The following is a 27,144-nucleotide window of genomic DNA, read 5'->3' on the forward strand; positions in this document are numbered from 1 at the left end:
GTCCGATCCGTACTGGGTGCAATGAAAGCTCTACGCAGGCCTTACCATGGAAGGCTGTGACTCGCCCGTCGTCTCGGGGAAGGACAATGGGTGCGGTATCCCTCAGCACCAGCAATGGACTGAACTCAACAGCACCCACCTCCCCGACAAACCCAGTAGCATGGAGCAGTCCACAAGCGAGAACCACGGGCCCCTGGACAGCCTGAGGGCCCCCTTCAATGAGCGCCTCGCGGAGAGCTCCGCCTCGGCCGGCCCCACCGCCGAGCCCGCCGGCAAGGAGGTCAGCTGCAACGGGTGCTCGGCCTCCTTCGCCAGCCTGCAGACCTACATGGAGCACCACTGTCCCAGCGCGCGCCCCCCGCTGCCCCTGAGGGAGGAGAGCGGGAGCGACACCAGTGAGGAGGGGGACGAGGAGAGTGATGTGGAGAACCTGGCTGGGGAGATAGTCTACCAGCCCGATGGCTCGGCCTACATTGTCGAGAGCCTGAGCCAGCTGACCCAAAGCGGGGGCGCCTGTGGCAGCGGCAGCGGGCCCCCCCCCTCGCTCTTCCTGAACTCTCTCCCCGGGGCGGGGGGCAAACAAGGGGACCCTTCTTGTGCTGCACCAGTCTACCCACAGATCATCAACACTTTCCACATAGCCTCATCCTTCGGGAAATGGTTTGAGGGCCCAGACCAGGCTTTCCCGAATACCTCAGCCCTGACGGGGCTCAGCCCCGTCCTGCACAGCTTCCGCGTGTTTGACGTGCGACACAAAAGCAACAAGGATTACCTGAACAGCGACGGCTCCGCCAAAAGCTCCTGCGTATCCAAAGATGTTCCCAACAACGTGGACCTGTCCAAATTCGATGGCTTTGTGCTCTACGGCAAGAGGAAGCCCATCCTGATGTGCTTCCTGTGCAAACTCTCCTTCGGGTACGTCCGTTCGTTTGTGACCCACGCGGTGCACGACCATCGAATGACCCTGAGTGAAGACGAGCGGAAAATTCTTAGCAATAAGAACATCTCCGCTATCATCCAAGGGATTGGCAAAGACAAGGAACCCCTTGTGAGTTTTTTGGAACCAAAAAACAAAAACTTTCAACACCCTTTAGTTTCTACGGCTAACCTCATAGGCCCCGGACACAGTTTTTACGGGAAATTTAGTGGCATTCGGATGGAAGGGGAGGAGGCTCTCCCAGCCGGCTCTGCTGCCGGCCCCGAGCAGCCCCAGGCTGGTATCTTGACCCCCAGCACCCTCTTGAACCTTGGCGGGCTCACCAGCTCGGTCCTGAAGACCCCCATTACCTCAGTCCCCCTGGGGCCTCTGGCCTCCAGTCCTACCAAATCCTCAGAGGGCAAGGACTCTGGGGCAGCAGAAGGAGAGAAGCAAGAAGTAGGCGATCCGGATTGTTTCTCCGAGAAAGCAGAGCCAGCCGAGGAGGAGGCAGAGGAGGAAGAGGAGGAAGAAGAGGCAGAGGAGGAGGAGGAAGAAGAAGAGGAGGAAGAAGAGGAGGAGGAAGACGAGGGTTGCAAAGGACTCTTTCCAAGCGAGTTGGACGACGAACTGGAGGACAGGCCCCACGAGGAGGCTGGGCCCGTGGCAGGTAGCAGCAGCAAAAAGGACCTTGCTCTCTCAAACCAAAGCATTTCTAACTCCCCCTTAATGCCTAATGTGCTCCAGACCCTGTCGAGGGGCACAGCTTCTACTAGTTCTAATTCTGCTTCTTCCTTTGTTGTCTTTGATGGTGCGAACAGGAGGAATCGTTTAAGCTTTAACAGTGAGGGCGTCAGGGCCAATGTGGCAGAGGGCGGCAGGAGGCTGGACTTTGCTGACGAAAGTGCCAATAAAGACAATGCCACAGCACCAGAACCAAATGAAAGCACAGAGGGCGACGATGGGGGCTTTGTCCCCCATCACCAGCACGCTGGCTCCCTCTGCGAGCTTGGGGTTGGGGAATGCCCCTCGGGGAGCGGCGTGGAGTGCCCCAAATGCGACACGGTCCTGGGCTCCTCCCGCTCGCTGGGCGGCCACATGACCATGATGCATTCTCGTAACTCATGTAAGACACTTAAGTGCCCCAAGTGCAACTGGCACTACAAGTACCAGCAGACACTGGAGGCTCACATGAAGGAGAAGCACCCGGAGCCGGGGGGCTCCTGTGTCTACTGCAAAAGCGGGCAGCCCCACCCTCGGTTGGCACGAGGTGAGAGCTACACGTGTGGTTACAAGCCTTTCCGCTGTGAGGTGTGTAACTACTCCACAACTACCAAAGGCAACCTCAGTATTCATATGCAGTCCGACAAGCATCTCAACAACATGCAGAACCTGCAGAACGGAGGAGGGGAGCAGGTGTTCAGCCACTCGGCCGGGGCGGCGGCGGCGGCGGCGGCGGCCGCGGCGGCGGCGGCCAACATCGGCAGCTCCTGCGGGGCCCCCTCGCCCACCAAACCAAAAACCAAACCCACCTGGCGGTGCGAGGTGTGCGATTACGAGACCAACGTGGCCAGGAACCTGCGCATCCACATGACCAGCGAGAAGCACATGCATAACATGATGCTGCTGCAGCAGAACATGTCCCAGATTCAACACAACCGCCACCTGGGCCTCGGCAGCCTGCCCTCGCCCGCCGAGGCCGAGCTTTACCAATACTACCTGGCCCAGAACATGAACCTGCCCAACCTGAAAATGGACAACACTGCCTCGGACGCCCAGTTCATGATGAGTGGATTCCAGCTGGATCCCACCGGGCCCATGGCCGCCATGACGCCTGCTCTAGGTGAGGCTGACTCCGTGTTTGTTTGTTCTGGTGACTTGAGTTTAACTGGGGAGAACCGAGAATAGACTGAGGTCCTGTGGATTCGGCTGATGCTGATTTTCTCCAGAGTGGTGGTGTATACCCTCGAGTGTCTGACTTTCAGGTGTTTTTCTCAAGGACCCCTTGTGTGCCTGTGGGGGGCCGTATGTATTCAGCACCCACACGTGGTAATACTCCGGCTGCACAGGCTGGGATTAAAGTTGAAGGGTTTCCTCTAGTTTTTGGCTTCCAGTCAACTTCCCTCTCTCTTCCCATCTTCTCTTTCTTCATCTCTTTCTCAATTTGAAAAATCGCCCCAATTATCTGAAACTTCTGGGTTCCGTTAGATATTTACTGTAATCTACAGGAAACTGCCGTTCAAGTTGTAAACAGGGACAGTCCTCTCCATAAGAGCGACTCGAAATCACAGTGTACCTTATTCAGATAACCGAATGCTGGGTTCTGTGCCGAGCAGGGAGCCATCCAGATAAGTGCTCAGAGTTCTCGGGTGTGTTCACGGGGATCTCCATGAAAGACACGCGTTCTTTTCTTTTTTGTTTTGCGTGAGTTGTCGCTGATAAGTATAGTTGGGAATTAAATTGCCCCGGGGCACCATAAAGAGTGGTGTGCTAGACAAAAAATGAATACATTCTAAAATTGTACATCAAAGAAAGCTGAATTCTAATATCCATTAGATGATGGTTAATGGAACCTTTGTCGGCCGTGAAAAAACAACCCATGTTGGAGAAGGTGAGTTGGCCGTGTCTGGACAGCAAGTCTTACCAACTGGCTTAATTGACCTAGAATTGGATCAAGAGGATAGGATTTGGATGCCAAAAGTCATCGGTCTTTGCATCAAAAGAATCACAATCATTTTTAGGGTAGAGCCTCTATAGCGAGAGATGTACAAATCACTTTTACAAGGACCAGTATGATGGGGGCTGTTGCTGCTCCCACCACCTGTGCCTCAGACAGGCACTGCCTGGTCTCTGTCCCCTGACCCGGCTAACCTCTTGGGACCAAGGTGGTGGCCTGGATTAAGCAGTATTCCTTTACTGACACAGGAATAAGTTGTTCTCAGCAACAAAGTGTGAGCAGATTACTTTTAATCTGACATGGTTTAAGTTAATGCCAGGGGCCAAGCCTCCCCAGTTGGCACGTCTTTGTATGGTGTTTTAGTGCTAATTGCTGCTGATGAGTTATAATTTCATAGCATTTAATTTGTTTTTCCTGCGAATTCTTACTACTTTAATCTTATTTTCTGTTTTGGAATATTGACCTGTGGATCCTTTATTACCAAACGATTTGAAGATGTTTTACCAACTGGTTAATAATGGATGCACAGAAATCAATTATTTTATTTGTCCCCAGAGTGAACCATAGGGTTTGCACACCAAGGGATGGCATCATACTGTAAGCCTTTTTTTTTTTTTTTTTAAAGCCTATGGGAATTGAGGTTTTCTCATCTGGAGATTTAAAATCTTGGGGAGGCAGATCTTGGAGTAAATCAAATATAATGTAGGTAGAATGAAGACACAGAAAATGGATAGGTTCATACTGGGTCAAAGTGAGATCTTTTTAATTACCTTGAAAACCAGTAATTCTGACTAAGACTTGAATTAAGTGGTAGAAAAATATTTTGCTTTTACGCAAGTGTCTGTGAGTCTGCGGGGCATCATGCATTATGGGCATATGGCAGATGGAAAAGAAATGGTAGAATAAATCCCTGTGTTCTGGACATGTATAGCAGATCCATACTTTATTTCTTAAAGAGAATAGAGCTTTTCCTTCTAAGGGCTTTTCCCAGGTCAGCCAAGCAAAGGTCGTTGAATTTTCAGGGTTACTGCTTATCATCCAAGGTAAGTCTCTGGAAACCTTCTGTGCTCTTAGTGCACAAGAACAGCTGAGATGGAGCTAGAGTCCCAGATCCTTTATCCTGGAAGCCTGAGTGGGTGTGGGTATGAGAGCATGTGTCCAGAGGTCCTGTAGAGTAAGTCATAGGACCTCGGTAGAAGCGGGTGTATGCAGATGTGAAAGAGCCAAAACATTAAGTCCTATATGCAACTCTGCCGATCTTTCTTGAGGCCATTTGTGAGCAGGCTGTAGGTGTTACTGGGTATTCCTGGGCTCCGCAGGGGGAAAATGTTTTTGTGAAATACATTTCTGCTTACGAAGTTATTATTCTCATACTTCTTTTGACAGAGCCTTCTTTCTTGTGATACCAAACAGATGCTGCTTCTGGGAAGGCTTTCTTTCTGGAGGGCTTTAAGGAGAGGGCTGGCACCCTTTGGTCTGGTCTGGTTGGATTTTGCTGCCATTTGTAGATAAGATATTAGACTCGAAGCCATCTGAATATCCTTCCAGACATCGCTTTTGATGATCAAGTTTAGCACAGCACTGAGAAACAGCTGGCGGGGTATCTGCTTTTCCAGGTAGCCGCCTAGCTACAGGACATCTGCATGAGGTTTTCGAGGTCCTCTGCTTCTGCCTTTGGGTCTAGAAGGTGTCTTTTAATGCACGTGCCTCTCCGACGATGTGCTCATGGGTGGGCTCTTGTGCCAGGGTGTAAATTCTAAGTATTAGACTTGGGTGCGTGTGGGGAGGTGGGGTCCCCCCCTCACAGAGATGTTACCTCCGGTGTAGCTTCAAGAGTAAACACCGGCTGAGTTCTCACTCATAGGGGCTCTCTCCCTAACTTCCTGAGAAATGGGTGAGGTTCTGCCACTTCCTGGAGGCTGAATTAGTTCCTTCTAGCTCTACAGATTTGTAGGATTCTGAGCCCTGTGTTCATTCCTCCAAGGTAGAGTTCTCCGAGGGAGTTTTGGCTTTCCTGTCGCCTTCGTTTCACTGCTTCTCTGTGTCTTTGATTTGCATTTCAAGAGCTTGGAATGGGAATAGGGACTTACTTCCTCTGTGTGTGTGAGGATTTCTCATTTTTACTCAGGCATCCAGCAAGTGACAGCTGAATTTCTCTTTAGAGCAATATTGATGTGCTGAGGTTAAATTTAAAAAGTGGAGAAGATTTGATGCTTCAGGTGGTTGGCATCAGAAACAAATATATGTTTGCTCCTTGTCTTACCCTCTGGGCAATTTCTGCTTTTACTGAACACAGCGTATGTTTCATGGATGCTACCTGGCCTTTGTCCCCATTAAGGGATGGAGCTTTTAGGCTTTTTTTCCCCCCCCTCCTCTTTTTCTCTCCCGTCCTAAAAAGAATGTCTTAGTTAAGGCTCCTCTCACCAGGGGAGATGGCAGGGGAGAAGACAAGCAGAAAGCTTCCTGAGCCTTCTGGAATGCACGTGCAAAAGATTTCTGCGGCTTGCTAGATTGTCCACAGGCTTCATATGCAGCCAGTCAGCTCGGTAGAACCTTGTAACTGATCTTCTCACTAGAGGTGCCTCATGTAGCATAAATAAGAAAATCATTAAAAAAAAATCTTTTATTTGATTAGCCGCTAACTTGGATTGTAATCAGTCATTAAAACAAAACAAAATAAAACAAAACCTCAGGCCAACCACATGTAAAAGGTCAAGTCTGAGTATCAGTTGGGGAGGGGCAGGGGCAGACATAATAGCTCAAGTGTGCGTGTGTTTGGGGGGAGAGGCAAAAAATAGAAGCCAGTGCTCAGCGTTCTGCTGGACTTTATGCTGCTAGGTAATGCAGAGAAGGCTGCTGTTTCCAAGCTTATTTTGTGGTATAAGTAAGAGCTTGCAGTATTAATTTACCACTGGTGAGTGAGAGCCCATCCCCAGTTTGTGCAGGGCACTGTAGAGCTGAAAAACAACCAGGGCGAGAAGGGCAGAGAAGAGCTTTCTCAGACCCTTTTGGGGGGACTCTGAGCTGACCTTTGCGTTTCACTGCCCATCTGGATCCACTTCCTGAGCCTGTAACATTCTGGTTCCCCTTTAGCCTTGTCCTGCACAGCATCTGTGTAGGGGGCTGGGCGGTCTCTAGAGGTTCAGCCAGGAGAAGCCTGGACCCCTGCCTTAAAGAGGCTGTACCCTGATGGGGACACCGGGCAGCACGTGGCTCTCCATATGGTTGATGACAAAGGAGAATGTGACATGGCCCATAGCAGACCTAACATTTCATGCACCGTGGGGGCTCAGAAAAGGGGAGTGATTATATTCTTGGGGACATGTTGGAGGAGCTGGCACCGTTGACAGGCAGGTAGACTATTGACCCGCGGGGCGTGATGAGGAATAGGGAGACCGTCCCCTAAATCTCAGATTTAGAGCTGCGCTCTCCACTGCGGGAGCCACTAGCCACATGTGGCTATCTAAATTAAATGAATTAAAAAGAAATACAATAAAAAATTCAGTCGCTTGGCTGCAACTTTGCCGTATTTCAAGTGTTCACCAGCCACACGTGGTTAGTGACTAGCACACCAGACCGTGCAGGTACAACATGTTTCCATCATTGTAGAAAGTCCTGCTGAGCAGTGCTGCTTTAGATAAATTCTGGGCCCGATTCTCATTTACCTTGAAGGCTTCATATCTTAGATTACAGCTGTAACTCATTTCCAACTTTGAGGGGTCTGGAGTTTCAGATTCTGTTATGTCTAGTGAATGATGCTTATTCCCATCTTTTCTTGGATTAGAGTGAGGGGCCGAACTGAAATATTCAAGAGACTGTGCTTCTAGGTATTCTTTTCCAAAGTGGGGCAAAAAACATGAAACCTTTTACAAATTTCAGAAAGTCCACAGGAAAAGATCTGAACACATAAAGACGCATAAAGTTGATTTTTTGGGGAGGAGGGTGGTGTTTCCAGGTCGTAGCACCTTGCAACACTTGAAATGGGATCTTTTTTCTCCTGGAACCTAGGCTGAGGGTCAGGGAGGCTGGGGGGTGCCTCAGCTGCATCTGTGAGCCCGGCCGCTGATTCTCTTCCCCTCTCCTTCCCCACAGTGGGCGGTGAGATCCCCCTAGACATGCGCCTCGGGGGCGGGCAACTGGTGTCGGAGGAGCTGATGAACCTGGGCGAGAGCTTCATCCAGACCAACGACCCATCTCTGAAGCTCTTCCAGTGTGCCGTGTGCAACAAGTTCACCACGGACAACCTGGACATGCTGGGGCTGCACATGAACGTGGAGCGCAGCCTCCCAGAGGACGAGTGGAAGGCCGTGATGGGGGACTCGTACCAGTGCAAACTCTGCCGCTACAACACCCAGCTCAAGGCCAACTTCCAGCTGCACTGTAAGACCGACAAGCATGTGCAGAAGTACCAGCTGGTGGCCCACATCAAGGAGGGTGGCAAAGCCAATGAGTGGCGGCTCAAGTGTGTGGCCATCGGCAACCCTGTCCACCTCAAGTGCAACGCGTGTGACTACTACACCAACAGCCTGGAGAAGCTGCGGCTGCACACGGTCAACTCCAGACACGAGGCCAGCCTGAAGCTGTACAAGGTGAGCCCCGGGCTGCTTCTGGAAGGCATGCCTCGGATCCCTGGGTGCTGGGTGCTGGGGACAGGGGACGGGCTGTGTCGCGGCGGGGCTGGTGGCTGGATGGTAACCTGGTGTTGGAAGGGGTGTTGGCATCCGCTTCCTGGTGAAGCTGCAGTGCGGTGGCAGCTTCTGCCACCTGAAGGTTGTTTTTGAGAGGCGCCCGTTTCGGAGGGCGGGTTCCGTTGACAGCAGCCCGATACTTCCCCATCGACAGTGTCTTTACAGTTGGCTTTTTCCCCCTTGAGTTGTTAGTTGTGGCTTTTGTGTACCCTCGTGCTCCTGTGTTGTCCCTTTCTCATACATGCTTCATGTTCTCCCTTTCCATCTCGTCCCCACCCCGTGCCCCTTAATCTCTTCTCTCCTAAATGCCTCTGGAGGACTTAGTTCGTTTGTGCCTTGGTTCATTCCTTCATCCATTCGTTCATTCATCCATTCATTAGGTACGTATTGAGCACCTGCTGTATAGCAGGTGCTGTTCTGGACACATGCCCACCTCCATGCACAAAACAGACAAAAAAAATTCCTGCCCTCATGGCGCTTCCATTCTTTTGCAGGGAGGTGGGTGATAAATACAGTGCATAGTTGACTAGAAGGTGGCACGTACTATTGGGAAAATTGGGATCAGTTAAGGGGGCTCCTCTGTTCTTTGTTCTGTGCTCCTTTCTCTATCTCATGTTTGCATTTCCCCTTTTCCCCCCTGGGCTTCTTCCATCCTCTTCCTCTCCCTCTGTCTCCCCTCCCCTCCCTTCCCCTCCTCTCCCCTCCTGGCCCCTCCTCTCCTTCACTCCCTCCTTTCTTTCCTTCCTCCCTCCCTCTCTTCTTCCCTTCCTTCCTTCCTTTCTCCCTCCCTCCCTCCCTCCCCTTCCTTCCTCCCACCCCCTCCAGTCTTTCTCTCAATCCATAGACTGTAACGGTAACGGTGAGGAGGAGGTGCTCAGATACTGTAAATAGTCCTTTCACTTGCGAGGCAGAATTGCTCCAGACGTTTCTATTGATTTTCACTGGACTTAAAGCCTCACCTTTTTCTCTAATCATCCCATAATGGCTTTAGTATGAACAATCAGGTACAAATCGCCATAAATCTGCCCAGCCTCCTCCCACATACCTTCCACACCCTCACTCTCTCTTTGCATTTTCCTCCCTTTTATTATCAGCCTCCCCTCTTTCCTTTCATGCCATTTCCCACGTCTTCTTCGGGGCCAGGGAGCACTTCTTTTGACCCTGAGCTAGTTTTAATCCCCTTTCTACTCCTGGCGATTTTAAAGGGAGACTTCAAATAAGGAAGACCTCAGGTCCTTTCCCCATGTCCGTCTCTGTCGAGATTGATAACTGTAATTCATTTTACAATTGCTTGTTTTCAGCTTGGCAAGAGTCCTGGGTAGAGTGGGTGAGAAACCATTTTAGGGAAAGGAAGAGAAAGCAGAAGTGAGGCAGTAGAAATAGAGGGTTCTAGAATCGCCTGCCGACTCCGGCACAGACGGGCTGGCGTGGTGCAGTGGGGAAGGTCTGGACGCCAAGCAGCTGACCCCCTTGTGTTATAAGTCAGCAAGAACCTCACTGGATGGCTTAGTTTTGTGTCACCATTAACAGAAGAGGCTCCTGGCAGTCACTTTAAGTTAGAGGTCTCGCGTGGCCGTAGCGCGGTGCTGATTGTGGTCAAGAAAACCTGACGGGAAACCCATAGGAAAACTATTTCCAAAGGACCCGACTGAGAAAAATTAGTTTGGAGCACTCCCCATGGTCATGGAAGACTGTCTACCACTTTGACGAAGGCTGTTTAGAGTTGGCAAGCAACTGTCCTCTTCCATCTGAGGGGGGAAAGGCCCTTTAGATTCATTATAAAACCTACATGGTGGTGATGAACTTTCCACACTACATTCTCCAGTAAGAGTATATCACACCCTTGACTTTGCTTCTGAGGGGCCTGGAGCCCGGAGGATTCTCTGAGATTATACCTTTTTTTGGTCCCCAGGACACCTTCACGCATCACACTTAGCAAGTCAGGTTGAGGTAGTTTCCTGGATGGATGTAAGGGAGCCATTTGTGTGTTTCCGTTTGTGTTTTGCTGAACTGTGGACACTCATCCTCCTTGGCCTTATTTTCTTTCTCTCTGTCTCTCTTTTGAATTTAAAAGATGGAGAAGACTCCTCGTCAAAAAAGGCAGTGCAGGTGGGCCACAGATGTTGGGGTGTGGGATAGAACTGGGGAACCAGTGTCTAAAGAAGTCTCCAAACAGTGCACTTGGCTGACACAACCCCGGGGGTGAACGTTCCCCACATTCAGAGCAGAGTTCTGTGTGTCAGGAGCCGTAGGTCATGAGTCTGGTCTCATTAGTCCTTGGGTAATGAATGTCCCTCTGCTTGCTGTGGCTCTGCTGTGGGGGCGGGGAGCTCTCTCACCCACCCCTGAGTGACACGGAGATGGGCTTCAACGCGTGCGCCAAGCCTTTCTGTCCTGCGGTGTGATTAAGACAGACTTGCTTTGCCGCTGAGGGGGCTCACTGTCGTAGGGTGTCACGAGTCCATAGATTTGGGGTGGGGCCTGGAGGTGGTTGAGAGTCAGTTTTTCTCTAGGCCCTGGTGTGGCCTGTAGTAAATGGAGATTGATTGCATGTGATTTTTCCTCTTGCTAATGTAATCCATTAGCCCAGCACATGCATAATCAGTTTAGAGCACAGTTAACTGGATGTAATCGAGTTCTTTACTGTCCGCTAGAGAAACAGCTCCAGATGCTGCTGACCTGGGGAGGGCACCAGGCTTCTCACACACAGCCCTCTTTACTCACCCCATCCTCACTTCCCACCCTGCCCCCCAACCTGTCCTGGCCCCCACCCTGCCCCATCCCCGTGCCTTGGCAAATTAGACATCATTTGGTCAGGAAAAGTCCCAACTTGCTTTGTGCTGCACCTGCTCGAGCAGCCATGGTGTACTGGACTTCCTAATGGGTCTCTCAACCCTCTCTTTCAACTGAGGTCTTTATTCCCTCCTCTTCCTTTTTCATGTTGGAGGAGCTAGAACAGCCATCTCAGGAGATGCAAGCAGAGGCGTAGCTTTCTGGTTTGTCGTTTGACCTCACACTGGTCCAGGGTCCCTTCTCTTGGTGTCATAAGTGCTGGGACATACGTTGCTGTATTAACACTGAGCTGTCTGAAAGCGTGAGAGGATTTCCAATCTGGACTGAGAGAGGGTTTCTTAATCCACTACCCCAACCCCACCTACCTAGAGAAGGGCAGAAACAAACAAAAAACCCTGCTGATATTATCACCCTTGCTTGCATGGGATTGTCCAGTTGTGATTGTGTGAGAGCAGTTTTTCAATGGAGATTAACGTTCGGTGAATTCTTCCTCCTTACCTCCTAGGAGTGGAGGGGAGTTTTGGGTGGGGGGTGAGCTAGAGAGCCCCGGGCATCAGATAAGGCTCTTCCCTTTCTCTGGGCCTCCAGGTCACTTAGTGAAACACTTAGGACTGAATTCCTTCAGTGGTTTTTTGTGTGTGTCTTAAAGAGTTGTGGGCTCTGGTCTAGCCCCTAGAGGTCCTCTGCCCATATGCTCACACCTGCCGTGATGGGGCACTGTGGTTGATCCACCCGGTGGGAAGGGCCAGCAGCCCCAGTCCAGCCTAGAGGCTGGGTCCTTGGTTTCTGTCTGTAGCGATTCATCTGAGCCAGAATGGAAGCGTGTTGTGGGTGGGAAAGGTACTTGTCTCTCATCGGGGCTTGAGCTCCAGAACTTGAATTCCGCCCCTTTCTGCTTTCCCTCATAAATGGATCACTCTTGTCTTTGGGGACCTGGCCACTCCCCCACCCCTTCCACCTGTAGAGCTGTAGAGATGCAGGGTGCCTTTGCTTATACCTTAAACAGGGAGTGGCAGGTACTGACAGATGCCTGCCCTCTGCTCCTCCCCAAGCTAGCATAGGTCCTGAGTCCACCGTGTGTGCGTTCACAGCTAGTGTGGGCCCTTACGTGTTTACCTGGACTTCCCTGCTATGTGGCATCCATAGTGAGCTCCCTAAAATTTGTGGCATCTTCTGCTTGAGGGAGGAGAGTGCAGAGAGGACAGATAGAGATCAGTGTACACTTGTCAGCTGTTAGGATCTGCTTTTTCTTTTGATATTTTTCTTCACCTGAGAGTCATTGGACTGGAAATCCATCAACTTTAGCAGATGGATTAAGAACCGCCCCCTCCTGCCACCTCCCCCCCCCCCCCCAATAGTAACTCTATTACTCAGAGTTCCCAGCTGAGGTGCCTTTGATTAGACCAAGCCTGATGGTTTCATATTAACCTTAAATTATACACAGAGGAGGAGGTCATCTCCCATGGAGTTGGGTCTGGGCCCCATGTGAGCTACCTTGGGCCAACGGGGCAGACGGTGAAACACCAGCTCTACTTGGCTTAAAGTAGAGGTAAAGGATGGCACCAGTTGACTGAAAACACACACCCACATTCTCCACATAGTGGACTTTAACACTTGCCACCCTATTGGGATTCTTTGTGGTGGGAGGAAGTAGGAAACCCTCTGTCAGACTCTGAGAATCCACCTTCTCAGTTCTTCCCCAGACTCATAAACTCACTGGGGCTGTCTCCCAGCAAGGCCATAAATTCATCACAGGGTGGTCGGACAAATCAGAAGACGTAGAACAAATCTGACAAAGATTTCCTCTTCAGTCTGCATTCTTCGTGCTCCTTTATGGGTACACTTGGGGGACAGACTGTCTTAGGAAGACAGCTGCATGCTTCATGCTTCAAAGACTGGTAGCCTTTGTCTTGCTTGGAAAGCAGATAGTGTGGATCCTCTGGTGAACCCTGCCTCCCTCCCTGTCCTCTCCTCCCTGGTGCGGCTATCATGTCTGAAGCACTTGGTCTAGTGTCATCTGCTTTACATCGTCACTCTGGAACTAGTGTCCTCAAACCTTGTTTTCTCATTAGGTTGACTTTTTTTTTTTTGTTAAGGGCATTCTTTTGCCTTCTTCTTTCCATACCTTGGTGCCTTCATGCAAAAATGAAAGGAGGGGAATGTTTTTGTTTCCTGTGGTTGATTCAGAAGGTGTGAAAAGCCAGATGTTAGGGTAAATTTTAGCCCATTTAGTTCTCCATGCCCTCTGTCTCCTAGAGCAGCAGGGCATTTGAAGTTCATTTCCCTCACTTGACTGTTGGGCTCACAGATGTGGGCCTCCTGGAGCAGGGCTGGGAGACTACATGTGGGCCCCGTGGTCATTCCTGCAGAGCCCGGGTTGGCTCTGGTGAAATTTGTGACCACGAGTAACTTAAAGGAGACTCTAGGAAGATTGAAAGGCCACATCTTTTTAGGAGGGAGTGTTTATGCGATGACATAGTTAATCCTTCACTGCCGTAGTAATTGTGGGCAGTGTATGATGGAGGAACATACATGGCAAGTATATTGCCAGTGTGTGCGTTGTGAATGGTAGACATCTCTCTGCACAGGTTCCTTGCCCTCCCTTCCGGTCAGAACTGTCCCACCCACCTTGATCTGAATCCACCCCCCCACCCCCATGAGTGTTATTTCGTTCAAAACATTCATTCAGCTGATTGGCTGGCTTTATGCACAAACTTTGCCTGGATCCCTGTGGTTATAGTATTATACACACCCTCAGGTCAATAAGGTGAGGTCAGTGTTCTCTTTTGCCTTTTGCCTTAACAAAACTGAGATCTTATTAGATGTGGCTAGTTTTAAAAAGTCCATGCTACCATTGAACAACCATAACACTCACTGTAGCACTTTCTTTTTTTTAAATGATATTAATATTTTTGTTTTGTCTTTATTTTTCCCTTTTTAAATCTTTTTTTGTGCATGGTAAAAAGCTGATAAGACCCTTTTAGAATATTATTCTGAATTATTTCTTACTAGACTAGCATTCCAAGTTTGTCTCAGTGTAAGCTACTGATAAAATGTAGATTCCTTATTTTTATGGTAAAATAATTAATATGAGTAATCTATGTTCACTGTGGAAAATTTGAAAAATTCAGGAAAGTACAAGTGAAAATAACTATCAACCTAATCCTCCTGTGCAACAGTGTATTTTTATTTCCTTCCTTTTGTGTATAACAAGCATTCTACAAAATTGGAATGGGCGTGTGTACAGTATTGTACCTGTATATTATCTTCTAATGTCTTTAAGTGTTTTTTAATAATTAAAAATTTTTTTAATGTTTATTTATTAGAGTCTTACTGATGTACAGACAGGTTGTCTGCCATGGTTCGGTATTAGAGACAGTGAGGTAGGGAATAGGCGTGTGCATCTATGTCTCTATGCTTGTGCTGTCCCAGGAAGTGGGATTGCTGGATTCCAGGATGCGATTAATGCCAACAGATACCTTTTCCTGCCTCTTCGGACAGAAGGTGACAGTTTTAACCCCTCCCTGTTAGGTAATGCTCAGATGCCCCTGCAGTGACCGCCATGATATTCTGTTTTCCTCAGATTGGCAAAGTTGTTGCAGCCTGGGTCTCTCTAATTATTACAGAGGGCGAACATTCTTTCATGTGTTTATTGGCCGTTTGTATTTCTTTGGCAGATTTCCTGTTCACAGCCTTTGCCCTTTGATTGTCTTGGTTCGTTCCTTTTCCTGATTGATCGGCAAGAGCTCCTGGTTTATCAGGACTGACGTCCTGATTGTGCTGTGGATGTTGTAGTAGTTTCTCCTGGTCCTTTGTCCCTCTGTATCTTGGTTTATGGTACAGATGTGGGGTGTCGCCGGTGGCCGTGGAGCTCAAGCCGGCACTCTGTGCTAACAGAAGTGGACTGGTTCCCTGTGGGGGTGGTGGTACCTGCCCAAGGCCATGTTGACTGAGTCTCTTTGCATTTTAACATGTAGGAAATTTTCATTTGCATGATGTCCAGTCTGTGCATCTTTTTCTTTACGTTTCTAGCTTTTCTCTTTTCCCAGGGAGACTTTCTCTTTCACATATTATGAAAGTATAAAAGTAATAACACCTACACAACGTTTATTACAAGTCGGGTACTGTCATACTAGCTTTCCATACATTAATTGATTTAATCGTCTATGGATTAGCCTGTTTTCAAGCGGGGAAAGCAAGCCAGAGGGAGGTTACAAGGGTCAAAGTTAGTGAGTGTTGCTGGAGTGAGTGTTCAAACCCAAACGGGTTGGCACTACTTAACCAATATTTTCTTCAATACTTTTTCCTTCCATTTAAGTTTTTAATCTGTAAGGAAAGTATTTTGTGTGTGGGGCATTGGGGGACTCTGTTTTTCTGTATTGTGATTTAGGACTGTATTTTCTTTCAAAGTGGACAGTTGATCGTCCAACAGTTTTTTCAATCACCGTCCTGTCCTAGCTGATGTGAAAGGCCATTTTTATCGTCCCTATTTCTCTAAATCTTACAGTCGGAACATATTCACAGAGTAGTGTTTGTCGAAAGCATTGTGGAAGGAGAAGAGGGAACAGAGAGAGACAGTTCTCTTTTCAAGGCATGGAAAGTCCTGTGGATGAAGTTTCTTCCTCAGACCTTTTCCTGTCTCTGTCCCGAATTTTCCCCAGTGTGAAATTCCTTGGTTTAATTACCTTTGTCAAATTCACTAGGTTGAAGGAGCCTCCAGGAGAGACGAGGGTTTGGGAGAGGAGCTGAGTTTCTTTTTGTTCCTTAATGGAGACTGGGTCTCACCAGTTGTCTTTAAAAAAAAAAAAAAAGACAGAGAACAAATACTGAAACTTCTAGAAGTTCCCCTTTCTGAAGTTCTTATTCAGATAACGAGGAGACAGTGTGGCTCTGTCCACATGTTTCTAGTATAAACTGTTCTCTACTGGTGGTGATAAGTCTCCTTTTGGATTCCAAAGGTGTAAGGTGTGCTGGTTTGCTGGCTCAGCCGGAGGGGCAGGGAGGCCTAATTTCAGATAATCTAGTAACTACCACTTTGTCAAAATATTTGAAAGCCTCCACCCGCCCTCAGTCCTCAAGACAAAAGCCCTAGATCTTATGAGAGGAAAATCTCAAACCATCAGCCCCCTGCAGCCACTTAGAGGAAGAAGTCACACTTGGGGAATGCTTTCTGCGAATGCCATCTGGTGTCCTAGGGGTGCTCTGTAACCCTGAGGAGGATTTTGCCGCAAAGATTCCATTGCCTCCACATTCCAGCACAATTCCATGCGGTACGATTGTTCTATAGGTAAGCCCAGTCTGGCAGGAACTCAGCGCCGTAGAATGGGACAAAGGTGCGAACCCCATTTCTAGTCCCTTCAACTTGCTGCAGACCTGGTCTAAAAGGGCAAATTTGAATACGGTTAGTCCCAACAGGTGTTTCTGGTTTTGTTTTGGTGTGGTTTGTTTTGTTTTGAAAGGGAAATCGTAAAGGAACAATTAAGCATTGTCAGGAACGCTGTCAGGAGCAGGCAAGAGTTTTTAAGTAATTACATAATATGCCTGAACCGTGGTCTTTATTCTGTTCTCTACATAACTTGAAACTACAGATGTCATGTGAGTGTAGGGTGGGAAAGACTGTTAATCTGAAAAACGCTTGAGTCATTTCATACTTTAATATTTAGTTAAATTAGGTTTCCAGCTGTTTTTTTTTAAAAAGTAACCAGTATATAGAGTGAAAGGTAAAAACGTTGGACAGAGAATGTGTTGCTCACAGAAGTGGTGGAGGTTATTGCAACCAGGGGGACATTAGGATGGTGACCCTGGGGAGCACTGAAGCAACCCCAATGGAAGCCTCCACATAAAGTCACCAGATTTAGCAAATAAAAATGTGGAATCGCCAGTTACATGTAAATTTCAAATAGCAAGTAATGTTTTAGCATAAGTATGTCCCATAAAATATAATTGCATATACTTACTTGAAATTCACATTTTTTATATGTTTATTTTGGGGGGGAGGGAAATGAATGAATGAATGAATGAATGAATGAATATGAATGAATCCCAAGCTGGTCCCACACTGTCAGTGTGGAGCCTGATGTGGGGCTCGAACTCATGAACCAGGAGATCATGACATGAGCTGAAGCTGGATGCTTAACTGACTGAGCCACCCAGGCTCCCCTGGACTTCACATTTAACTGGGCATCCTGTCTTTTATCTGGCAACCCTACCTCTGGATGGAGAAAAAAATTCTCTTAGGGTGTTCTGCCAACAGGCTCAACCAGAGCATAAAGAGAGAGAGAGAAGTGGCTTCCTTGTTGGTAAACCTCTTTTTTTTTTAAGCCATTCCCAACAAAAGAGGAAAATTACAAATGCCTCTAATGATGATTTCCAATTTTTGTTATTTATAGAAAACTGTCATATCAGATTTTCACATTTTCTACATTAAATAAAGTGCTTTTCCTATAATGAAATCTGAAATTTTCTCCAGAGCTGTTTGTTAAAATTTGCTTTTCAACAATTTTTTCATTATTTCCTTTTGCTGGAGTGCTTTCATGTCACGTGGCCAGACAGACGTCAGAGTGCCCGGCTAAGCCTCCCACAGCTATGCCAGATGCTTCAAGTGTCATTGCTCACGCTGGTCTGGCCTCCCTCTGCACTTGATCTTTATATGGAGGTGATAGAAATTCACGGCCCTTGAGCGTGGGCTGTTGTACACAGAAGACCCCAAGTGCTTACCTTGGATAGGATGCTAATAGGAATTTTCTCAAGTAGATTTGAACTTGGACTAATCATCAAGAATAATCAGGGAACTTTCTCTAGGGCCCACGTCCTCATCCTATAAAAGGCAAACTAGTTAGAAGGTTAGAAATGTTTATCTACTGATAGTGTTTGGTTTGCCGCCTGTTAATTAGCGGGGCAGGTTCTCAGACCCAGAATGAGGGCCTCCAAAGCATATCTGGTCTCTTAGGTCAATAGTTTTATTCCTCGTCTCGTTTGCCAGGACAGTCTGTGCGTTGAACTTGCGGAAGGACTTTCCCATCCACTCGCTGTGCCTGTTGAGTCTTGCCCTCTCCGGTGACAGGCTCCTCCTTGAGGATTGTTGGGTCTTGTGACCACTCCTGAGCTGACCAGGTAGTCTTTGTTTCCCTGCCCCTCGGAAGGAGGCGGAAGACTGGGCACAGGCACCGGGGCTTCTGGGATGGGAGGCGTCCCTGGACCTGTCATTTTCAGGGGCTTTCCTCTTGCTGGTTCAGATGTCAGCACTTAGGACAGCATTCCCCTGTCCAGAGTGCACAAACAAATGGGAAGAGAATTTCTCCCTCTGTGTCAGCATTTATTGAACGCCAGTTTAGTGCTGAGCTCTGGTAGGATTTTGTGTAGATTCAGGTTAATGAATCTTTAGCATGTTTTGTGAAAACCCATTTTGTGTGGGGCACCCTCTGTGAGCAGCACTGCCCGGAGTGTGGTTCACCCCCGGTGTCTGTGCTCTGGGATGGCTTCTGTTTGTGGTCCATGCTGCCTGCTTCAGAATCTTCACGTGGTCCAGAGAGATGAGCAGATAGCGGGTGTGGTTCTGAATTAGAAGATTATTCTTCCAAAAAGTTGGGGCAGACAAGTTCTATCTTTGTGGGGCTGGAACTTTTTTCCAAGGTATTCTCTTTCCTTTATATCTTCTTCCAGCCCCAAAGCTGGAAAGATGTCATAACCCACCACAGCCTGGTGCTGTCTGTCTTCTTTGACACCTGAGGAGGATGGAGTCTCGAATGACCTCAGGGCTTTTCTAACAGGATTCTGTTGCCCTTCACTGTTGGAGGAGCCCGGGCATCACCAGGCTGGTAGTTGGTGGTGTGGCCGTGATGCACACATGGAGGTTTCCCTTAGTTCGTCTTTGACTTTTATGCACATGCACCACAGGGGTCTTTGGGACAGTGGGAACGATAATGTCGGGGTTTTGTGTTTGTCCCCTGGTTCCCTTCAGCCCTTCTGAAGCCTGTGGAGGGAGCTCATGTCACTACAGAGGTCCTGCAGATGAGTTGTTGGTGCTCCTGAAGATCTAGGAAAGGCTCTGATTTTATTTCCAGCAGAGACTGTCCTACTGGAATGATCCTGTCGAGCTTTAGAACTCCTATTGCTGATTTAAACTAGGGCTCATGTGGGGTGCCTGGGTGGCTCAGTCGGTTAAGCAGCCGATTTTGGCTCAGGTCATGATCTCACAGTCTGTGAGTTCGAGCCCCGTGTCGGGCTCTGTGCTGACACCTCAGAGCCTGGAGCCTGCTTTGGAGTCTGTGTCTCCCTTTCTTTCTGACCCTCCCTGGCTCACTTTGTTTCTGTCTCTCTTTCTCAAAAATAAGTAAACATTAAAAAAAGAATTTTTAAACTAGGGCTCATGTGAGCTGAATGCTTCATGTCTCAGTCTCTTTATGAACCATTGACTCATGGGCCAGGAAGGTTCTCTGAGCATCATCACGTGTTTTTCCTACATTTAGGGCACTATGTGCATATGTGTGGGGGATATAAAGGGCCACCCCAAACGCTCACCCTCGGCTCTGGAGCACCCCCCACCCCAACTCCAAGGTCAGTGTCGTCTTCTCACCTCTGCTGTGCCTTCATGTTTCTGTATTACCTTCTACTACCACATTTCTTGTTTTTGAAAATGATTAAAGATAGAAGGAACTGGGGGAACATTCCTAGGCTCCTCCATTCAGCCAAGTCAGGAGGCTTGGGTCCTGAGGACTGCCATTTCCTCAGTGTCCTAGATTTTAGTCAGTGAGTTTGACTGTAGCCACCTGTGGTTTAGGAAGTGCCGTGAGGGGTGATTAGCTGCAGGCATCTGCTTGTGTGTTTGTTCACTTTCTGATTCTCAGATTAGGATCTGGCCATTGTTGGTGTTGGTGTTGTTATTATTATTTTTGCCCAAACTGGGTTCCCATTAGTAGCGATGGCCACAGCCGCCAGTATAGGAAGACCAAACAGTTTGTCCAGGGATAAGAAGTCTGAACTTTGTCCAGTAATGTGTCCGTGCCCCGCTCTGTGCATCTCCATTATCCTGCCGTGGTAATTTGCACCTCTGGGCCTTTGGTGCTTTGAGTTTATCCAAAATTCAGACTTTTCCACGCTGACGTTCTGGCACCCAAAGGACCCCAAAAGCTCCCCAGATGCTCCTTCTGCCTTCCCACTGCTTCCCACAAACACGTCACATGCTTTTCTTCTTTGCCTGGCCTGTTCTTTATTCCTCTCGAAGTGTGGCATTTGGAATAAAATCTCACCTGGAGAAGTCTCAGCAGTGACAAAGCCCAGCTCCGCTGAGGGGAGACTAATTACACAGCTAATTAAGCCAACAGATGTCATTGCAAGTGCTCATTTCTTTGTAACGTGGATGTACACGCCCCGCATTGCCGAGATGGGCTCCTGGCCTATTGCAAGATGTCTTGTTATTTGTTGGACTTTAAGGACTGGTATCTTTCCTGCCCCGCCTTTACGCGTTAGTGACACGGCCCTGCTTTTCCAGAAAGCTCTCTCCTGCTACTGCAGCCACAGGTGGTATCTCTGCCCTGAGAGCATGTCACACCATTTGGTACCAGGCTGGTCTCTGTGTCATGTGGTAGGTAGTCCGTTTCCCCAACAGATTTTGAAGGCTCTTCTGCACATGAGCTGCCTCTACCATCATGGGGATCTCGACAGGTAGACCCCAGGAGAGGGTGCAGATTTCCTTCACTGCCTTGCCTGCCGGAAATCGAGTTCTTTGGCAATAAAAGTAGCAAAGGAGTGTTTGAAAGGTGCAGTTTTGATAAGAGTGTAGAGCAACCATGATTTTGTCAGCAAAATTGAACAACTCCTGTGTTGTGGGACACATCAAGCGTTCTTGGGAGTGGAGGGAGGGGTGTCAGGAAGCAGGAGGGAGATGGTGTTTTCATACCCACTCCCTACAGCATTAGGAAAGGGACAGACAGGTTGGAAGGACACAGGGGGCCTGGGGGAGGCTGTGGGGTGTCGCCAGTGGCCGTGGAGCTCAAGCCGGCACTCTGTGCTAACAGAAGTGGACTGGTTCCCTGTGGGGGTGGTGGTACCTGCCCAAGGCCATGTTGACTGAGTCTCTTTGCTAACAACCGCTTGCCCTCAATCATGCCTGCTCCATGAGTGGATTCAGTGTCCCTTCCTAGTTGCTGGATCTGGAAGTGACATATTTCACCACTGCTGTGACGCATCACCAGTGGCTCCCATGTTGCCACATCCATTGGCCCTGTTTGAACCCCATGTGACAGTTCAGCAGCCTCTGCCACGCTTTCTCTTCCTCCTCCTCCCCCTTGCTTGTGTGACACCAGGCTCATGGTTCGTCTAGGCCCTTCTCTGGCCCTTCTTGGCCTCCTTGCTGGTTTCTTTTCTCTTAGTGAATGTAAATACTGGTTTCCAGGGCTTGGCCCAGGTGCCCTCCTTTTTCCTACATGTGACTCCTCCTGAGTGCCTTGTTTAATCCATTGCTTTTAAACTGTCACCTTCTGGTGACACTTGAATTTAGATCTCAAGCCCTGAGCTCTCCCTTTATCTACCTCCTTACAAGATATTTCCATTCGAATGTCTGATAATCGACTCCTCAGACTAAGCATGGTCTAGAGAGAAGTCTTGATGACTGTGACCCCCAACACCTTTCTCCTCTAGGCTCCCCCATTTTGGCAAGGGCCCCTGCCAGTCTACCATTAACTCAGGCCAATAAGCCAGAAATTGTTTGTGGACCACTCTTTCTTTCACTCCCCAGTAGCCAGACCATCAGTAAGTCCTACTGACTCTGCCTTCAGACACCGCCCACCCCATTGCTTCTCACTGTGTCAGTTCCCTCGCTGCTTCTACTTTTGCCCCTTGTAACTCACTGTACACATAGTGATTTTATGAAGAGGAAAACCAGATCATAGCACTCCTCTGCTCTGACCCGACAGCGGCCCTCCATCCCGCATAAAATAAAAGCCAAACTCATTGCTCTGGCTTACAAACTCCTTTGCGATGTGCACTCCATGCACTGTGCCAGCTTTGTCTTGTACCACCCTTCCCTCTGCCCACTACAGTTGAGCCACACTGGCCTCCTTTCTCTACATGCAGTATGCCATGCTTGTGCCTGCCACCGGGCCTTTGCACCTGCTGTTGCACTGCCCAGAATGTGCTTTCCTGACCAGCTCTCTTTAAATGTCTGGTTCTCTGAGAGGCTTTCCCTGCCCACCTACTTTCAAGTCACCATGTCTTCACTTTATCCGAGTTTACTTGTCTGCATTGACAGTTACTACCTACTTTTCTTGCTTGTTGATATATTTGTCTCCCAGAAGATCAAGGACCTTGGTTGTCTTCTTAATGGCTGTATCCTTAGTGTTTAGAACAGTGTCTGACACCAGCCCAATAAACGTTCACTGGAGTGACAGAAGTACTAACAGAATGTGCCCGTGGTTTCTCCCTGACTCCAGGATGCGGTAAAACAGCCCTGTCTGAACACTTGGCTATTACAGTTGAGAGTCCAAAAGCATATGTTGGAGTGAACTGAGGGTGTTTCAAAGCTGTCCATAGCCGTGTCATGTAGCTCTGTGCAGTTACACTCCTGTATTGACCCACTGAGAAACAGTTCTGGTGCGGCTCACGTCCAGGTATTTTGAAAATTCCCACGTGCAGCTGGCTTTGGCCCAGGATCCCAGAATTCTGCCAGTCCGAAATCACAGCTCTTTCTACTCAACAGTCCTAGAGATTCATGTCCTGGTAGAAAAATTAATGGTGCTTTGCCCCTTCTACTTCATATTATGGTCCATTTTTGTAGTAGTCTTTCTCCTCGAATCAGTTATAAGACTCTCAACATCAGGATCCATTTATTCCCATCCAACTTTGTGTGTTTCCCAGTGTCTTGAAGATGTTGGATAGAATGTAAGTGTCAGTGGAAGAGTTAATACCCAAAGATGGCATCTTGAACATAGAAATGTAAAGACTAGGTTCAGCCCTGAAAAGCCTACTCTGGTTTCTTTAGAATCTCCTCTGCTCTGTTTACTCCCCCTCTCCCTGGGCAAATGTCCGTGTCTAAATGATGCTAATTAGTCCCAGATCTGGTTGTCCCCAAGAGAACCACGAGCCTGGTGGCAGAATATATTCCCAGTAAGAGAGGAACTCCAGTCCCCTTCTCGCTTCTCTCCTCCCACCCGCTCCGTGTTGAAGCCACACACTTTTGACCACCTTCTGTGAGCAGGACTGTGTATCACCTTCTTCGGGGCTGTGGTCCTAAGCTTTGTAAACTTGGCTGACTGTGATTCCAAAAGAGAGACATTTTACATTGATGACTCAGCTCACTATACACAGAGAGAGATTTTGTCTATATTATTGAAACAAATTTTTAGAGTTCAATTTTATCCTTCTTACATGTGCTGCATATGGATACTTCCTATTTTGTTCTGTTGTTTCATTTACATAAAGGTTCTACTCACTGCATTGATTTCGAGATCCACTGAGGCAGTGACTCTCAACCCAGGGAGCTTTAAAAACACACGTGCAGGCCTGGCCCATCCCAGCCCATGGAGGTTCTGATGTCATTCACTGTGGGCTTCTAGTGTGCAGCCCTAGGCTTAACACCATTGCACCCATGGATCACCACCCGCAATTTAGAAAACATTGCTGGGTAAGATACAAACAGGAGTTGATCATTCAGCAGGAGCAGTGAAATGTACACACGAGAGTTATCCAAGTGTGGAGGGAGGTAGGGGGAGGGAGAAATCCCATCCACTTGGTTCGCTCAGAAATGACCTCCTGAAAGAGAGGGACGCTGGACTTGGGTAAGATTTGAAGAGGGAGAGCTTTCATAGATGGACAGAGGATAAAGGTAGATTCTTTTCTCCGTATCAAGCCTGAGACCATGTTACTAAACTGATTGGAGTAACCAGAGTTTCCTTTCTTGCACTTCTGGTTACGGTACCTTCTCAAAGAAAGTCAGCTATGGGCTAAACATTTCAGACTAATAACTCACAGGAATTGGGACCTTTTCGCGTGCTGCTAGGAAGGCGTTCTGCTCAAATGATCTGTTGAAATAGTAGAAATACTAAAAAAAATACCCCATAAACAAATACTGAACTATAGTTAATGCTAAATATGTTGAAGTATTTAGGGCTGTGATATGTACTGATGTCTGTAGTTTACTTTGAAATACCATAAAAAGGTAAGCTGCATTGATAGATGGATAAAAGAATGGATAGATATACAGCAGAATATTAGTTTTAGCATCTGGGTGGTGGATATATAGAGGTCTACTAAATGATTTTTTCCAACTCTTCTCTGTAACTGAAAGTCTTCCTAATACAGTATGGGGGTAACATACTAAAATGGTTAGGTCTTCTTTTGCTGTGAACTTGACCATGTAGAAGCTTTGTGTTCATCAGGAGTTCTCTTCTCCACCCCACCCTCTTCCTCTTTGCCTTCCCATGCTCTGGAAAGAATAACATTGATGTTTTGTCGTGTCTCTGAAGACCAGGCTCAGGTGAGTTATTTCCATTTTTTTTTTTTTTTTTCCAGACAAGGGCATGCATTTCATTGGAGGCAGGAGCATGCCCAATTGAGAGCCCTCAGACCAGGGCAAGAAGAGCAGGGGTGGTAGGGTGGGGTGGGGCGGGGGGAGTCCAGGAGGCTCTTGGTCATTCCAGAAATTTGAGATGCCCACCAGATGACAAGCATTAGAAAGGTTCAAGATAAGATGCCCGAATGTGTGAAGGAAAACCCAGGCAATTTTTTGAGCTTATTTTAGAGACCGCTCACGAGCTGGGAAGGGGGGCAGAAAGAGAGAGAGAGAAAATGAGAGAGAGAGAGAGAGAGAGAGAGAGAGAGAGAATGAAAGAATGAAAGAAAAGAAAAGAAAAGCAGAAAGAGAGAAAGAAAGAAAAAAAGAAAGAATATTTTAAGCCCCAGTGCGGGGCTTGATCTCATGACCTGAGCCAAAATCAAGAGTCAGATGCTTCACCAACTGAGCCACCCAGGTATCCCCAGTGCTTGGGAGTTTTAAAGAGAGAAAGTCACTCTGGTGTCAGGCTGCCTGGGTGTGCATTCCAGCCTATCTTTCACAGCTGTGTGCCTTTGGACACAAAGCTTATTCCCTGTGCGCCCTTCACTGTAAAATGAGCTAGTAAAACAACATGCCTGATAGGACTGTTGAGTGAGTTAAATGAGATAATACATGCGATGTGTGTCTACAGTGTAGTCAGTGTATGGTGCAAAACAATGTGTTAGTCTTTATGAATACTATTTTTCGGCATCAGGTTTTCCACTCTTATGCAGACCACATAATTGAAGTTACTTTATTATTTGTCTTTCATTAACTTTGAACTTGACACACTTTGGATTTAGAGGACAGCAAGGCTAGTGTGTGTCTTTTTTTTGTTTTTGTTTTTTGGTTTGGAGGAGGAAGAAAGAATTACCTTTGAGAGAAGAGTGACCAGTGTGTAGGGAAATGACTTGGGCCAGTAATTAATCTTGGCCAGTCATTCATGGTCTGATCTCAAGAATGGGGGGCTTAGAGAGATCACGGAGTTGTCTTCAAGCCCCAAGTATGTTCACAGGCCTTTGTGGTCCTTGTCCTTGTTTTTAGGGAATACTTCTGTCTCTTCTCCTAAGTAGTGGAGCCAGAAGTAGTCTAGTGAGGTACTTGGGAAAACTAGAAAGTAACCCCTGTCCAGCTTTATTTCTGCTACAGTTCTCTGATCCCTTCTCTGAGAAGTACTTACAAGATCTTCAGTTGTGAGAAGACTGAGCAGTGAAGTTACTTTTACTGACATAATTTTATAATAATTGCCCTGCCTAATCTGGGGGACTTTACTGTTTGATTTAAAAATTTTTTTATTTTATCTGATCTTATTTTATCTTATTTTTTATTTTAGAGAGAGAGAGAGAATGTGCAAGTGGGGGAAGGGGCAGAGAAAGAGAGAGAGAGAGAAAGAGAGAGAATGAATATCTTAACCAGGCTCCACACTCAGTGTGGAGCCTGATGTGGGGCTCAATCTCATGACCCTGGGATCATGACCTGAGCCAAAATCAAGAGTCAGATGCTCAACCAACTGAGCCAGCCAAGGGCCCCAATTTTTTTTAATAGGACTTCCCTGCAAGCCAGCAGCACACCCATATTCCCCTTGTGTGACCAAAATTAGATGCAAGTAAGAATTTAAGCTTGGAAATTGGTTCAGAGTACACAGCACACTCAGAGAACTTTTTTTTTCTCTTATATTTCAGAAATAAGTATATATTTCTGATAAAAGCTAATGTATATTCACTGCCCCCCCCCAAAAGAAATTATAATCCAAATGCACAACATGGAGGGCAAAGGTGGAAAAGTGAAGGCTATGTTCAAGTTAGCCTAGAGTACATTTGGCTTCGGTGTCTCTTGGTGTTCTGTTTTTGTGTCTGTTTATGTTTGGTCACCTTGGCAATACCACAGAATATCGTAAAGGGGGAGCAGCCTCTGAACCTGAGTGAAGCTTTAACTAGCGCTGCAAAACTAGCCATACCCACCTGGCCTAAGTGAGTTCATTTATGCTGAAAACCACAGTGTTGGAGACTCGGATGACTTAACATTGCCTTAGGAGTCTTCCTTCAGTGTTTACGTCTGTGTCCCTGCTTGTGGCGGGTACCATCCCAGTCTCCATTCACAGTAGCAAACACCTTCAGTCAAGTATGCAAAACTGTTTCCATGGCAATCCTTTGTTACCCATTAATTTAGAATATTCCACAATTTTTCTTCAGCTGAAACTTTTGTTTTTTTAAACCGTGCATGGCTCCTCTTCCCTTATTTGTACATTTCAAGTTCATCTCCTTGGCTACTCAAGTTCTGGATGTTTTCCTCCCTGCCCCACCTCTTTTGAGGGCTGTTTTTTTGGGGGATGGGGCGGGGGAGAGTTTAATGAAATAAATGGCAAAACCTGGGATCTCTGATTACAGCTGTGAGTCAGTAAGTGGGAGGAGACGCCTCCCTCTTTGATTTGAGGGAAGCAAAACTTAATGTGAAACAATCTTTAACATCTGAAATGATGTGCAAAGTATGTGCAACAGAAAAATCTCACCAAGTTCATTGCCTGCCTAATGATTAGATCAGC

At 47.6% G+C, this 27,144-nt stretch overlaps 1 protein-coding gene and 1 long non-coding RNA gene across 4 annotated transcripts in view; one reads left to right on the forward strand and one right to left on the reverse strand.

The window, feature by feature from the left end:
• ZFHX3 (zinc finger homeobox 3) overlaps positions 1-27,144 on the forward strand; it is a 235,493-nt gene that overhangs the window by 78,020 nt on the left and 130,329 nt on the right. For all 3 annotated transcript variants that reach the window (XR_006197321.1, XR_006197322.1, XM_042920007.1), the window contains exons 2-3: positions 1-2,759; positions 7,686-8,182. Coding sequence is in view for 1 of the 3 variants with exons in the window: in XM_042920007.1 (XP_042775941.1) it covers positions 47-2,759; positions 7,686-8,182 (3,210 nt within the window). In the remaining 2 variants the exon portion in view is untranslated. The remainder of the gene's footprint in view (positions 2,760-7,685; positions 8,183-27,144) is intronic.
• LOC122208688 lies at positions 824-26,718 on the reverse strand. The gene is made up of 3 exons (XR_006197324.1): positions 26,564-26,718; positions 15,760-15,866; positions 824-964 (listed from the first exon to the last, which is right to left on the reverse strand). It is a non-coding gene; the product is annotated as an uncharacterized LOC122208688 (long non-coding RNA).

This window comes from Panthera leo, chromosome E2 (genome assembly GCF_018350215.1).
Source record: "Panthera leo isolate Ple1 chromosome E2, P.leo_Ple1_pat1.1, whole genome shotgun sequence".
Classification (NCBI taxonomy): Eukaryota; Metazoa; Chordata; class Mammalia; order Carnivora; family Felidae; genus Panthera; species Panthera leo.